The sequence below is a fragment of the Pyrgilauda ruficollis genome, unplaced genomic scaffold, assembly GCF_017590135.1.
Source record: "Pyrgilauda ruficollis isolate IOZ18807 unplaced genomic scaffold, ASM1759013v1 scaffold178, whole genome shotgun sequence".
NCBI lineage: Eukaryota > Metazoa > Chordata > Aves > Passeriformes > Passeridae > Pyrgilauda > Pyrgilauda ruficollis.
Genome location: NW_024516764.1, coordinates 674,022 through 688,461, shown reverse-complemented (window position 1 = coordinate 688,461; position 14,440 = coordinate 674,022). Strand labels below are relative to the sequence as shown.

At 43.6% G+C, this 14,440-nt stretch overlaps 1 protein-coding gene across 1 annotated transcript; it reads right to left on the bottom strand.

Moving 5' to 3' along the window:
• Nucleotides 1–5,688: 5,688 nt before the first annotated feature.
• Nucleotides 5,689–14,123, bottom strand: RBFA (ribosome binding factor A). Its single transcript, XM_041464308.1, has 7 exons — nt 13,951–14,123; nt 12,890–12,932; nt 12,110–12,286; nt 10,735–10,847; nt 9,153–9,237; nt 7,434–7,504; nt 5,689–6,414 (listed from the first exon to the last, which is right to left on the bottom strand). Exons 1-7 carry the CDS (start codon nt 14,058–14,060, stop codon nt 5,994–5,996), a joined length of 1,020 nt encoding a protein of 339 aa, XP_041320242.1. The 5' UTR covers nt 14,061–14,123; the 3' UTR covers nt 5,689–5,993.
• Between the last annotated feature and the right edge of the window lie 317 nt (nt 14,124–14,440).

The window sequence follows — 14,440 nt, the reverse complement described above, 5'->3', positions numbered from 1 at the left end:
GTGATTGTAAAGAGCCCAGTTCTGTTCCTGTTTTTAAAACCAGGAATGTGTTTGAAGCTACTAACATGAAAGTCCTCCAGACATATCATTTGTTCAGCCTCCTCACAGTTCTCTGGAATGCTCATCCTACATAGCTGCCTAGGGACTTCTCCTTTAAAGGAGCTATGCTTCACATCTGTAAGAAGACTCTGTGTCTTCTTCTAAGATTAATACAACTATCAAAGTCCTGTCTTCAAGCAGGTACCAAAACGGCCAGTCAAGCTCCACCTAAACACAGAAAAATAGTACAATGACTTCTTGTGCATCAGGCAAGATATTTTTGTAGGAAAGGCACACACCAAAGCCCTGGTGAAAACTCATCTATACCACTGTGGACATTTCTCATTCCTCAGGTTCAAGCAGGAGAAATTCCATCTGAAGTAAAGGCAAACAAAGACTGAAGCAGTTAAGTAGGGACATGGAGGGCCTATGGAATAAGAAGAAAACTAGCAAGGCAAGACAACAGCTGAGAGGGCTGTAATCACTTTCAAGAAAGTTAGCAAGGATGAAGTCCAAGGAAGGAAAAAAGCTACTGAAGTGCAAGGAAAATTATGTTTAACAACACAAACCAATTCAGTACTTCTTTCCAAAAGGAAAACCTCACCATCAACAGTATAGTAGCAAATGTCCCTTGGTGTATTGGGAAGAATGGTGAGGAAACCATGCACACTTTCTGTGCCACTGCAAAGCTCACTCAGAGGAAACCAAAACCCTATCTTTCACCTCTCATGTCACCACAATAAGATATGCCCTTATCTGAATGTGCACATTCATTTTGGCACCAACAGAGAAAGTTACAAGCCCTAGTATATTCCTTCCTCTTTCAAGGCTCAAAATACTAAATCCTAAAGGAAGAAGAGACTAACCAGGCTTTTGTATAAATTCTGAACATTTCCCCATAAATGGAGGTGCACAAATAACTTCCAGAAAGATTTAAGTCACCAAGGAGCTTTGAAAGTTTTACGCTATGGATGGATCCCATGTAAACACAGCCAACTGGGCGGCTTAGTTTCAGTCGGAAAAGGGGATGTGAGGATGATAGTAACAATGGGCTATTTTACAGTTTGGAAATTTGCCTGACTGTGCTTTGGGCATGGATCCGAATGTTCTAGGTCTGAAAATAACCAGCCTTTCCACCACACCTCCTCCCCCTTGTTTTTCAAAGCCTATTATTTCCATAGTTGTCTCTTGTCACTGTTCATTCTAGCCAATGGAATACATTTGGCTACATTTTGGCTTTTGAGCCAAAAGTGTAGTGATGGCTCCAGGTTGAGGGAGAGCAAAGCTTGGGATTCTCCTGGTAGATGTGACCAGTCTGTACATTGAAGAGGCAGGTCTTGCTGGCACACTCAGGGAATTGCCAGTTGCTAGCACTGAGATCAGGAAGGATCCAGAGCAGATTTGCACTAGTCTATGGGGTTTTTTGCCTTTCCCTTCAGCATCAAGCATGACCACTGTTCAGGGCTCTCCAGTCCCTTTCTTCCAGGCTGCTCATGCACTGCAAAGATGGCCTCTTGTGCCCTGCAGCTGAAGGGGGGAAGGCTTTTTTCCCCCACGGTGGACTAGCAAGTGTCTCTAGCAGGTCTTTTTTTCCTTTGTCTGCAGCACTGAGCACGGTCCCTTGCCAAGGCTCCTCCAGGCCCTTACAGGTCTGTTCCTGCCTGCTGCCCTTGCCCTTCCCAGGTCCTACGAGTGTTCTGGCTCTCTCTGACTCTTCTGCCCACTGCAGACTTGGAGCCAGAGTGAGCTCTGCTCTTCACATCACTCCACTTTCCAAGGTGTTTTTGCTTCTGGTGAAAACAGCCTTGGAAGCCTTCCTTCCTTGTGACGAACACCCCATGTGTGGAGATGTGAGTCTTGACTCCATGTTTCAGAAGGCTGGATTATTATATTATGATATATATTATATTAAAATACTACATTAAATCTATACTAAAAGAATAGAGAAAAAAGGATTCATCAGAAAGTTAGAAAGAACAAGAATAAAATTAATAACAAAAACTCCTGACTCTCAGAGTCCAATGCAGCTGCATCTGTGATTGGCCATCAATTAGAAATTGACCAACCAGCATGCCCCAGTCACAGATGCATCTGTTGCATTCCACAGCAGCAGACAGTTATTGTTTACATTTCTTTCCTGAGGCCCTCAGCTCCTCAGGAGGGAAAAATCCTAGCAAAGGATTTTTCATAAAATATTATAACTACAATTCCTTGCTTGGAACTGCTCCAGACTTGCTGCCCAATTGAGAGGCTTGGATGCCAAATGGCTTACTGCCATTTTTCAGCTCTTCCAGAGGACAATAAAAGCGTGGGGCAGGCACAAGAGCACATTTCATTCATCCTTGGCCAAGAAGCACAGTGGAGCACATTTTGGAAAGCAAAAAGTGTGCTTGTCATTGATGTGTGTCCAACTTTGGATAATATCCCATGGTACCACACACCTCTTTGCTTTATTCTTCTGTATGTGGTCAGTACCAATCCTCATTCTTCTCATTCCTCACTCTTCAGGAAATAGGAACTGCTTGACCTGCATTCCTGCTGTTGCTCTTTGTGCCTTGTAGTTTTTCTTTGCTAGATTTCAAGGGATGTTTTTTCAATCTAAAGTGAAGAATGCACCAGCCTGCTCCTGGCTACGTGTGCATTGTGTTAATGCTTGCAAGCATCAGCTATGAAACAGATTCCGAAAAATAAAAGAAAATTACCCAATGTAAGTTCAGATATAAAAATAAAATACCATTCCCTTTATAAACTTCAGATTTGTGTCCTTGAACATATTTTTGAAGATGGAAAAGCATTGGTATTTCAGGAAAATAACAGTCTCACAGTTGTTTGACTCATGATGAGCATAGGGAATAGAATAGAATAGAATAGAATAGAATAGAATAGAATAGAATAGAGCAGGACAGAATAGTTCTGCTCTGTTATGCCCAGAATTCTGCATGACAAGCTATGACAAGCTATGACCCACGTCTGAGTAGCTCTCTGCAGAGTCAGAGACACCTACAGCATCACTCAGGCTGAGCTGGAACATGCTCCTGGAGCCCTGGGCAGGAGTGGGTGGTGGAGAGGGGAGGGCAGCCTATAAGCACAGCCAGGGCCATGGCAGAAGATCTGCCCTGATCATGTGCTCTCCTGTAGACATTGATGGCTGGCCACTTTGGAGACAGTGTTTTGGGTCAGATGGACCTCAGCTCTGATGGAGCACTGTTGTCCTCTGGGTCTTGTGTTTTAACAGGTTTTTCCAAGAGAAATGACTCAGGTATTTCTACAGCTGAGTGCAAGGAGAAAAAAAAAATCCACAGGGAAATGAACATGTATTGCTCACATCAAACAATTTGTAACCATTTAGTCTGAAGCACCTCCTGCTCCTGACTGAGGGATTGATATCTCAAAGCCTAGATCTTTGATCTAAGTGTCAGAGATGTGGGGGTTTGCCATCCTGTGGAAGCCCAGCTAAACTGAATAAACACAAAAAACTTTCAAAAAAATAGTTTTCATGTGCTTTTTGCAAATGTGTTCAGGTGATCAAATGCTCTTGAGGTGATCCACAGCTCTCACCCCTATGAAAAGGCATGTGCCTCCTTCCTACAATGTGACAGAGCCAATGCCCTGGCTGGAACACAACTGCCTATTCCCTTTTCTAGTGTAGGGCTGGGAAGAAATGTCATCAAAGATATCCTGAGCATCTAGTGGTAAGGAAAGGAGGAGGAAGCAACAAATGCCAAATCAAATCAAATCAAATTGGGCCAAATTGAATTGAATCAAATAGCTGAGTTGTAAGGGATGATCATCAAGTCCAGTTGCCTGATTACTTCAGGGCTGACCAAAATAAAAAGCATGGTATTGAGGGCATTGTCCAAATGTCTTTTAAACACTGACAGGCTTGGGGGATTGACCACCTCTCTTGAGAGCCTGTTGCAGGGTTTGATCACCCTCTGGATAAAGAAATGCTTCCTCATGTCAAGTCTGAACCTCTTCTGAGGGGCACAGCTTTGAGCCATTCCCTCATGACCTGCCACTGGGTCCCAGGGAAAAGAGGGACCCTTTCTCCTTCCTTGCTTCAGAAAGTTGTACAGGCCAGTGAGGTTGCCCCCCAGCCTCCTTCTTTCCAAACAAGAAAACCCCAGTGTCCTGACTGCTCCTCACAGAACACTCTGCCAACCCCTTCCACAGCTTTGCTGCCTTCCTCTGGATTCATTCAGGGACCTTCACATCCTTTTGAAATAGTGGGGCCCAGAAGCACACACAACACTCAGGGTGAGGCCACACCAACACCAAGTACAGCAGGAAAATCCCTCCTTTGAAGTGCCTGGTGACCTGTATTTGATCCATCCCAGGACATGGTTTGCCCCCTGGGCTGCCTGGGCACACACTGCTGACTCCTGTTGAGCTTCCTGCCAGCCAGCACCCCCAGACCCCTCCTGCAGGGCTGCTCTCCAGCCACTCCTCATCCAATTTAGACTTTTGCCTGCCTATGTGCAGAATCTGGCATTTATCCTTGCAGCCTTCTGACTTTATACACTCATGCTATTATTTTTTATGTGCTTTGAGTCAGAAAGTTTTATTCTCACTTTTTATATGATTCCATATTTATTTTCAGATCTCAGTTTCTTCCCTGCTGCTCTTTCTCTGCTTTTCAGGTTGTCAATACATTTTCTAAGTCACAATGTTTTGCCTGATTTTACCCAATGGATGAGCAGTTCTCAATTTTTTTTTTTCTGATGCAGTTCTGTCTCCGTCTCTCTGGGTGCCTCCCAGTGAACCCCGGCCAGCCCCGGGTCGGCAAACAGCGGGGGGGCAGCCCCGAAGTGACCGACAGCGGGGGGACACTCTCTGGTGCCCCGAGGGTACTGAGGGCAGCTAGGCTAGTCACCTTTGCATCAGAAGAGACAAAGGAGACATCGGTGGAGGGTAAAAGGCCGACTCTCAGCAGGGGGCCAATCCAAGGTTTATTCGGAGCTCCCCAGAGAGCCCCATTCCTCAGGGGTGCTCCGTGCTCAGAGTGAGACAAAAGAATCTCAAGGTTACATTTAAAGGGGGGGAGGAAACCGAGGGTAGATACATTTGCTGACCAATAAAGACCCTCCAGGGATGCAGCCTTAGGGGATGGACATTTGGGATAGCGTATAACATCATCCTTGGGGGGCTGACCCCTGGCTTCGGGCAAATCACTCGACGGCTTTGACCGAAAGATCTAGATAGAGGGGATGGGATGCTGAGTGACTGACAGAGAGCCAGGGCGGGGATTTGGGGGATGATCTCAACACAGGAGAATGGTTACACAGGTAGAGGAAGGGGGTACAAAAAGGGGTACATCATCTGGGGAGAATAAGGGGATACAAAATCAAAACTATTACAAAGTATTACAAAGTATAAAAGCACACTGCAATACAGTTCCCTTTGCACAACTATAAATTTATTTTCTTTCAGGGCTGTAACTTCATTGGCCATTATTGGGGTGTTTTTGTAGAAAGTGTTCCCCCATTAGACTGGTCCTCTAGAGAAGACCCTGTCCTTGTCTCTGTGTGATGAAGCTGAACACCACTGTCATTATTTTGCTTCCCTCTTCCTTCCTTATATCAGAATAACAGGCCCCATTACTTTGTGGTAACTTTTATAAAGGTCACTAAAAAAAAATTAAAAGAAATATTGAAACATAGAAACCATAATTTTATTGGAAATAATCCACACACTGCAAGAAGTTTTAATTCAGTGCTCCAATAGGTATATTTTATCATTACAAAGCTACTCTCTGGTTGGAAGTCCTTCAACTGTAGCAGCTTGAAAGCTGCTTAACAGAATGTCAGTAATGGCAGTTTTCCTTACATACTTTGTGCTAGCAAACCTGCTCACATGTGGCAAATATATTCATTTGAATGAGGAAGTGGTAAACACGTACAAAATTAATCTTTCAGTAGCTATGGCAGTCTGTTTTTTTTTGTTATTGGCAGCCTTCATTTTGAAGGGAGTGGCTTTTTCACTTCATTTCCTTTTACAGTAGGCTGAGTTAAAGTTTTGTCATCATCCACGTCCAATTCATTCACCTCTTCCTCTAATTCTTCCTGCAGCTCATAGTCTGAGGCTGATTCAGTGTTATCGTCCCAATAATCAGCTTCGTATCTGTCCAGTAAGTGTTCCTGTGGCGTAACATCGTCATCGTCAGGAGGATTCCTTGCTTTTTTCTTTTTAATTTTCTTTTGAATCTTAGAAAGCTGCTGCTGCTGCTTGTCTGTCCAGATAAAGTTTTCGATATGTCTTGACACTTTCATTTTTTTATAGTCCATTATCTGTTTATTCAGCAGTTCATGATCAACACCAAAGAGATTAGACCGAATCGGTGAATCTGAAGATTGAGTTGTTGAAGGGAAGAGTTTACTGTGGGAAAGAAAACAAGTATTGGCTTGGTTGGTTTTTTCCCCACATATATTTCAATTTTTGACAACTTGAGTAACACAGAAATAAACTGGACTTTTCAGTGTAATTTATTAATGCCCTGTGTTCCGAAGAAAGAGATACCACCATACCATGCATCCAAGGACAGTCTGTGTCAACAGATTTAATGGGAGAAAGACAATAAAGCAACAAGATGCTAGGTGAAACTGCCTGTCCCTGGGAAAAAATGTACCTAGGTCAGTACTGTATCTGGGAGATCCAAGGAACTCAAGACTTCTCCCAGCTCTTCCAAGAAGTAAGAAGCAGCAGCTCCTGTCTGAAACACATCAGAGTGATGTGACACCTTATGCTGGACTTGACTATTTCCTCAAGACACAGAGGAAGGTGTTAGGTGCCCTTTGGGAAATCTGTCACAGGAATGACTTCCCACAGGAAGCTATTTCTGATTCACACCTGATGGACCATCCTGTGGGATGCTGAGGCACAGAAGGCATTTCTACCAACAGACTACAGCACACAGGTGCAAAGGCTGTTGGCTTTAAGAGCATCCAGTCCACAGAACCACTATTCCAATAGGTTGTTCAGCCCTATCTCTCAATAGTAAAAAATCCTTCACAGAAGAATGTTAAATTAATTTAGGGAGATTTGTCAGTAAACTTGCAATACATATCAGAAAAAAGTGGATGAGTAGAACAGTACTGGTAAATGCCATTTTCATCCTCATGAGACAATTACCAGCAAGAAACAAATATTACTGCTGCAGAGCATTTTTAAAATTTTGATTACCATCAACACATCAAGTCTTGAAATCTTAGAAGTTCTACATATATTTCACTCATAAAAGCTAATATATTAGTACCAGAACAAGTATCAGGTCTGCAAGTAACAATGTACACACCTGATTAAAATATACTTTCTCTTATGTCAAATAATATCCAATTTAAGCTGGCCAGCAAAAATTAAAACGGACACTCATACAATTCTGAACGAAAAAGACCCACCTTGAATCATTTTGAGATGTTTCTTCGTCTTCTGGAGGTCCAAAATCAGCAATTGCCAGTAAGTCTTCGACCTGTAAACACATGAAGGACACACATGAAGGATCCTGTTTAAATTGACTTTGTTCCCATCTACACAAGAAACAGACAAGTATCCAACAGCAAATATGATATTTTCTATGTTTGGAATATTTAGCAAAACCACTTTAAAACAGTCTTTTCCTTCTTTTACATGGAATTGCTTATACTTCTTGCCTGGGATGTTTTTGTCAAATAGTGGATCCAGAGAGTCCTACAAAGTTATTTGCCCTATGTGCATTATGAACCCTTGGCTAGGGATTGTTTGACATATAATTTTTTGGTTTATTTCTTCTTACCTCAGTCTTGCAAATCCTTTTCCATAACATCCTTACAAAGATTTTTTTCACCTCTTCTCCCTTTCTGCAAGTTTGCATTTCTCTTACAGGCAACTATGGAATTCCCAAATCCCTTTTAACATGGCATCTAACCAGTAAATGCTACAAATTATTAATGCATTATTAATGCATTATTATATGCTGTACCTACAGACTACATGTAATTGTGAAAATTTTCTCATTTGAAATTTCATTTCAGCTTTTCTTTACATTAATTCCCTTCTAATCCATTGTATTATTCTAGGAGTTTAACTGGATATTTTTTTCCCTTTACTTACAATACTTAAAAACCAAGTTCAGTGTGTTATTTGAATCTGTGATTGACATAAATCTAATGAACTGTGAAGTGGGAGAAAATGATCCATCTATCTGCTCCCCAGTGTCATTCCCTGACAGAAGTGATATAAAGAAGGTTTTTACTTATCTTCTGTGAAACTCAGAACTTTTTTGATCACAGAAAGTTCAAGCAGTTCATTGCATTTCTAGAGAATCTGAAATTCTTTTTATCCCTTCCAGCTCTGCTCATGCACACTGCAGGAGCCCATAAGGGTCTAACAGTAACTGGCTGTAACAGTAAGACTATTATAAATAATAAGGCACTTCAGGGCACAGAGACATGAACCTGTTCTTTTCAACTTCTGTTCGCATCAACAGCTTGAGGAGACATTTCTCATCAAATTCTACTCATTGGTAGAATGAGTAGAATTCTGCAATTCTCACTATGTTAGAGATCTCGCTACACAGTCCAATAACAGCAAATTCTTAGGAAACATCAGTATTCTAGTAGTGTGTCAACTAGTTAAAACTATCAACACCTTGACAGAAAACATGAAATAGTAAAGACAATTTTAATAGTTAAGGAAAAATATGTAGTATGAATAAGCCTACATCCGCTATGCAAAGATTTGCACTTCCCTACAAACATTTTAACAATTCACAGACAGAAAAAGATATGGGGGAAAAAAAAATCACGGGTTATTCAGTTGAATCTTAAAAGCACATAACATTTAAAATGTGGGAAACAGCTCCTCCAACCTCATTTCCATAATCATATACACCAGGCAACCCTATATTATTACTTAAAATGGTAATTTAATTCTTTAAACATTCTTCATTGGCCTAATGATACTGCCTACAATTCTTCTACATATTATATAGGCATCAATCTTACTCAAGATTATTTGTTAAAATGATTTTTGCAACTATAGAGAAAAACTGATTTTTAATGTAAATTGGTAGAGCAACTAAATTATCAGCTCTCTGCTAAGTCACTATATTTGTACATTGAGTCAAAGATTAGACTTACCTCTTTTACAGCTGCAGCTTCTTTGTCTTTTATAAATACTACTGGGGGTAAGTTTCCTACAATCTGCTGACTCTTCAGAAGATACCTGGCAAAAACACAGCATTCACCAGCATGAGTATCAGTATATCATCTGCAGGACAAGTAAAAGATGTTAAATTAAATCCAGCAGTACTGCACATTTAAAGATATGGCTTGCAAAACTTTCAGTCTGATGAGGAGCTATTCAGGTTGATGCTAAGCAATACATCACTGCAGAACGCCAACTTCGAATGCATGGCATACAAAAACTACTGGCTGCAGGTCCAGCGAGTATTGATGATACTGATAATGATGATATGATTGTCCATATCTGTACACATGGTCTGGCACAGGTCTTTCCCCACTTCATTTGGTATCCTTATCCCCTCTGTAGGGATAAGAGCAGTGGGGGATATAGCACTCAGAGCAAGGCAAGACAACTTATCCTACATGCTAGCTGCAGGAATGATTGACAGTGGTCCCCTTCTCTTCTTGCCAGCCAGCCACTTTCCTTCTTAAAGAGTGCAGGCTGTGGAGTAGAAAAGAGCTTTGTGCTGGATCAGGAATTACACAGCTTAGGGAAACAGGGAGAAAGGAAATGGCTTTACGAGTATGCTTCTATGCCACCTGCTACATGGGTGAAGTCCTGAACTTCCAACAGACTGGCTGGATAGCAGAGGGAAAGCCAAGGAAAGGGAGGAAGAGACAAAAATCTCAACGATACCATGAAAAATCACTGGACTCTGTGTTGGAAAAATGGGGAAAAGCATCACAATACATGGTAGCATTCTCAATTTGGGAAGTTTTTTGCTATCAGTATTGTGAAAAACGTCTGTAATAACAGTCATCCCTTTTGGAGGTCTAAATCATTCCCAGCAATCAGAACTGCCCAGTGAATCTGCAAGGAGATCCTTGCATCTGTCAGTCCCCTGTCCGGCATCCCGTCCTGGGCTACTGTCCCGCACAGCCAGGCCAGCCACTGTTGCAGTAGTTGCAGTAGTATTTATCAAGTGATAATAAGCAGCTCAGCTCCACAGAGCAGCTTCTGGGCTGACTGACAGAAGTTCACAGACAATAGGAGCTCTCCTAGGATGCAGGCATCTTATTGGTTCAGAGTCTGGGGGCACACAGATAGACCAGTGAGCCGTCTTGACCTGGGAGTTTGGAAGGGGATAAAAGGGTGCAAGACACCATAAACGAGGCTGTTGTCTGATGACCAAAAGGGAGTTCTGTCGTCAGACATACCAACAACACGGATTCACTGTAATAAGCCACCACCACCAGCACACTGGAGTGAGACCTCACCCACACTCCTCTTGCTTTCTGCTTGGCACACTCCTGCTCTGGGAAAGCATAGAAACCAAAACTGCCAGCTGTGCTCCAGCAGAAGATCACACAGCCAGTCTGACAAAGCCACCCTTCCTTGTGAGGCTCATCACAGGAGATGCTCTACTCCAAGTATCTAAAAACCTAAGGCATCCCAATAGGTCAGGTCTAGACTGTCAGAAGTACTCAAGAAATGGCCCTGGGTGTAGGAAGTGGCCTGTCTATCCCACAGCAGTACCGTATACGTGGAGCGCTCTTTCGCAGCACACTTTCAACGTAACTTTCCTTCTCCATAGTGGAAGCAGGGTTCCAGTACACACGGCATGCTGAAAAGTTGGATGACAGGGACACCTATAGAAAAGGCAAATCTGTCTTTAAAATTATATATATATACACACTTCATATACAATGAAGTCTGTGATGGATTGCAGAAACCCTACTAGAAAATGTCTTTTGATAACAGAAGTGATGATATCAGACCAGAATCAGTTCATGAGTAAATCAGGAGTGATCTATGCCCAGCCATGTCCCACAGCACAAATACTGTGCAGCTATAAAATCTGTATTGCATTGGGAAGAAGGCTGTTTCTTTCCATCTCGCACATTATAAGTCGTTTAATTTACAGCAATGCCTCCTGAAAGAACTGTCTTGCCCACACCCGCCAGCATTTTTACATGCAGACATGTGATCTGATACAAGCAATCCTCAAAGTCCTAGAGAGACAGAAATACTCTGTGAAGGATACTGCACATATACAGCCAAAAGACTCATCTTGCCCATGTAGTTTTGAACGGCTGTCTGACAACAGAATGAATTCAGCTGGAAAAAACATCTATTTTAGTCATGAATGACAACCCTTTTGTCATAGAGCAGCTATGAGGTATCATTTTCCATGCTTCTAATATCAAAGCTAAGTCCACCAAGCTTTTAAGCCAAACACTGGTATAATTTAATCTTTATAAACTAGCAAATGTAGATGATAAAAACTGCAGACAACAAAAAAGAATGCAGAGACTGACTTAGTTCCTGTATCAGAACTCTAACATCCCTTTCAAATCCACAAATTGTTACACCACTAGATACAATTACATACAAATCTCAATTCTTTCTCAGATCTGGCTTGACAATGACATTTTCTTAGGCTTGCCCTTTTTTTTTTAATTAATCTCATGCATCACTTAGGTCTCCTGCCAGTAACATTGCTGGGGAGTCACACAAGCAGGTGACAACTCTCACACCCCTGCAAGAAAAGAAGAACAGACTCTTGGAAAGATACACTTACGTTGGTAAAACCAAGCTCCTCCTTCTGAAAGGGCAAGACAAAGAGTTTATGTCTGAGTAACAGAAAAAAAAGTCGTATCAGGAGAATCATAATTTAATTGGCCTGAGTTGCATTTGCATTAGAGTGGCAAAGGTCTCCTCAGCCAGGTACTACAGTGCAAAGTGTGTATTCCAGTGCCAGATCTTGCTGCACCCTGCCACATCAGAAGCAATGCAGTGAAACTCCTCTTGGCACACATCACAACACCCAGGGGAGCTCCTTTGGCACATCCATGCCAACCTCACAACGTAATCAGAGTGGCTCAGCAGAAGCTGTAGCTTTGGCACTTGCCTTGCAGATTTCCAGCTTGAGATCATAAAATTCTTGACTGACTTCACAGGTAGTCGCCATTTCTAACACAGCTTTATGAATAAGACCATTCAAAACTCTGCAGCGCACATTGTCTTCTTTCCTTGTTTTTGTAAGGTCATTTTCCATTAAAAAGTCTAACTTGGTTGGTTTATACAACTATAAAAAGAAACAAACAACACATTAAACAGTAGTTACACATTTTTATTAGGCAACTATATACAGTTTCATGCACTTTACTAAGTATGCTCTTATTTTATTATTGCAGCTGTGATGGCTTTATATAGGTCCTACATATCACGTGCTTCAATAAAGAATACTTCTGTTCACAAAGTCTTTGACATTCATGTACTACAAAGTTTCTAAAGTTCTTTTTGTATTTTGTAGCAAGTTATGAAGCTCCATAGATCTGTTTTCTCAAATACAGCATGCATTGACTGAAAAGTTTTGTTTGTTTGAAAAAACAAACATTAAAAAATTTTTCATTAAACTAAGCTCATAGAAGTTTTAATCTGGATAAGTACTCAGGAGTGTGCAAGAGAGCATTGATGCTGGCAAGGATGAAAGATCAGTACAGAAGAGGAAACAGCCATGGGAAGCCAAATGACAATCCTGTCACAGTCAGACTGGAGCCCTACTCTTTGTTCACAAAATCTTGCTGTTTTTCCATCAGAAAATGCTTCAAGTTAGAATCAATGGGAGAAACACAAGTCTGTTCCTCCTGGCACAAATAAACATATCGCCTTCAGAGCTTGCACTTACCGTTTGTGATCCCAGGGCAGAGCTGTCATACCAGAACTTCTTTCTTTTGGGAAAAAGAAAGGAAATCAGCCTTATCTTTAAGTAGCTCAGAGAAATAAGGATTCCCTGTGTAATTAATATTCCACCTGCCTGAAAGGACACCACAACACCCAGGTTTTCATACAAGTAGCTCTCCTTCCCTGGGGTGCAGGAAACAATGCTTCCCACCCACAGCTGAAGCTGCACATAGATGGGAAGGGGGTGGAAAAGAACAGCTCTCAGGTTTCTTTAGATTCAGAGAATCATTAAGGTTCAAAAACAGGGCTAAGATCATAAATTCCCACTGTTGACCCAGCACTGCCAAGTCCAGCACTAAACCAAGTCTCTAAGCACTGCTTCTACACATTTTCTGAACACTGCCAGAGACAGTGATTACACCACTTTCCTGGGGATCCTGTTCTATTGCTTGACCATTCTTCCCTTTCAGTGAAGAAATTTCTCCCAATGTACAATCTAAATGTCCCTTTGTGCAGCTTGAGCCCATTTCCTCTCATCCTGTCACTTGTTTCCTGGAAGAAGAGACCGACTCCCACCTGGCTACAGCCTCTTTTCAGGCAGTTGTAGAGAGTGATAAGGTCCCTCCCCCCTGAGTCTCTTTTTCTCCAGACTGAACACGCCCAGCTCCCTCAGCTGTTCCTCACAGAACTTGTGCTCCAGACTCTTCGCCGCTGCCCTTCACTGGACATGCTCCAGCACCTCAATGTCTTTCCTGTACAGAGGGGCCCAGAATTGGACACAATACTCGAGATGCGGCCTCATCGAGGCCAGCGCAGAGAGCACCGAGGGACGATCAGTGGCCTGGTCTTGCAGGACACACTACTGCTGACAGAGGCCAGGGCCACTGGTCTTGGCCACCTGGGCACATGTTCAGCCGCTGCCGACCAGCTCAGATCGGCGGCTCGGGGTCGATGTCCCTCTCTTCTCCGCGGCACCAGGACCGCGGGAGCGCCCGAGCCCCACAGCCCCTCTGAGTCCCCTTGTCCCAGCGCCCACAGCCCACCCCGGCAGGGCCCCGCACCTACTTATTCTTGCGCAGCATTTTCCGCAGCAAGTTCCTAGGGCCGCCCAGGGCTGCGGAGCTGCGCAGGGCCCGGCACCACCGCGGCACCTCGGCCACCCGGGCTCCCCACATTGCTGCCCCGGCCCCGGCCCGGCACGGGGAGCTCCCACCTCAGCTCCGGCTGCGGCTCAGCCTCCGGCTGCGGCTCCCCCTGTCGGCCGGAGGTCCGGGCCCGCGGCTGCGGGTGCGGGTGTCCCGGCCGGTCCCGGAGAGGGAAGGAAGGAGAGAGGGAAGGAGGGAGAGAAGCCGAGCCGCCCTCAGGCTGATCAGGGCTCGCAAGCACTCAAACCTTGCCGCTCCGGCGCTCCGGCCCGCGGCGGGAGCACGCACCCAAGGGCCGGGATTGCTGCCGGAGCGGCGGCAGGAGCCGCTCCGACACGCCGGCTGCGCTTGTGGCTGTGCCGGGCAGTCCCTCTAAGACACGGTTTACATGTCCTTCAATTCGCTGCTGC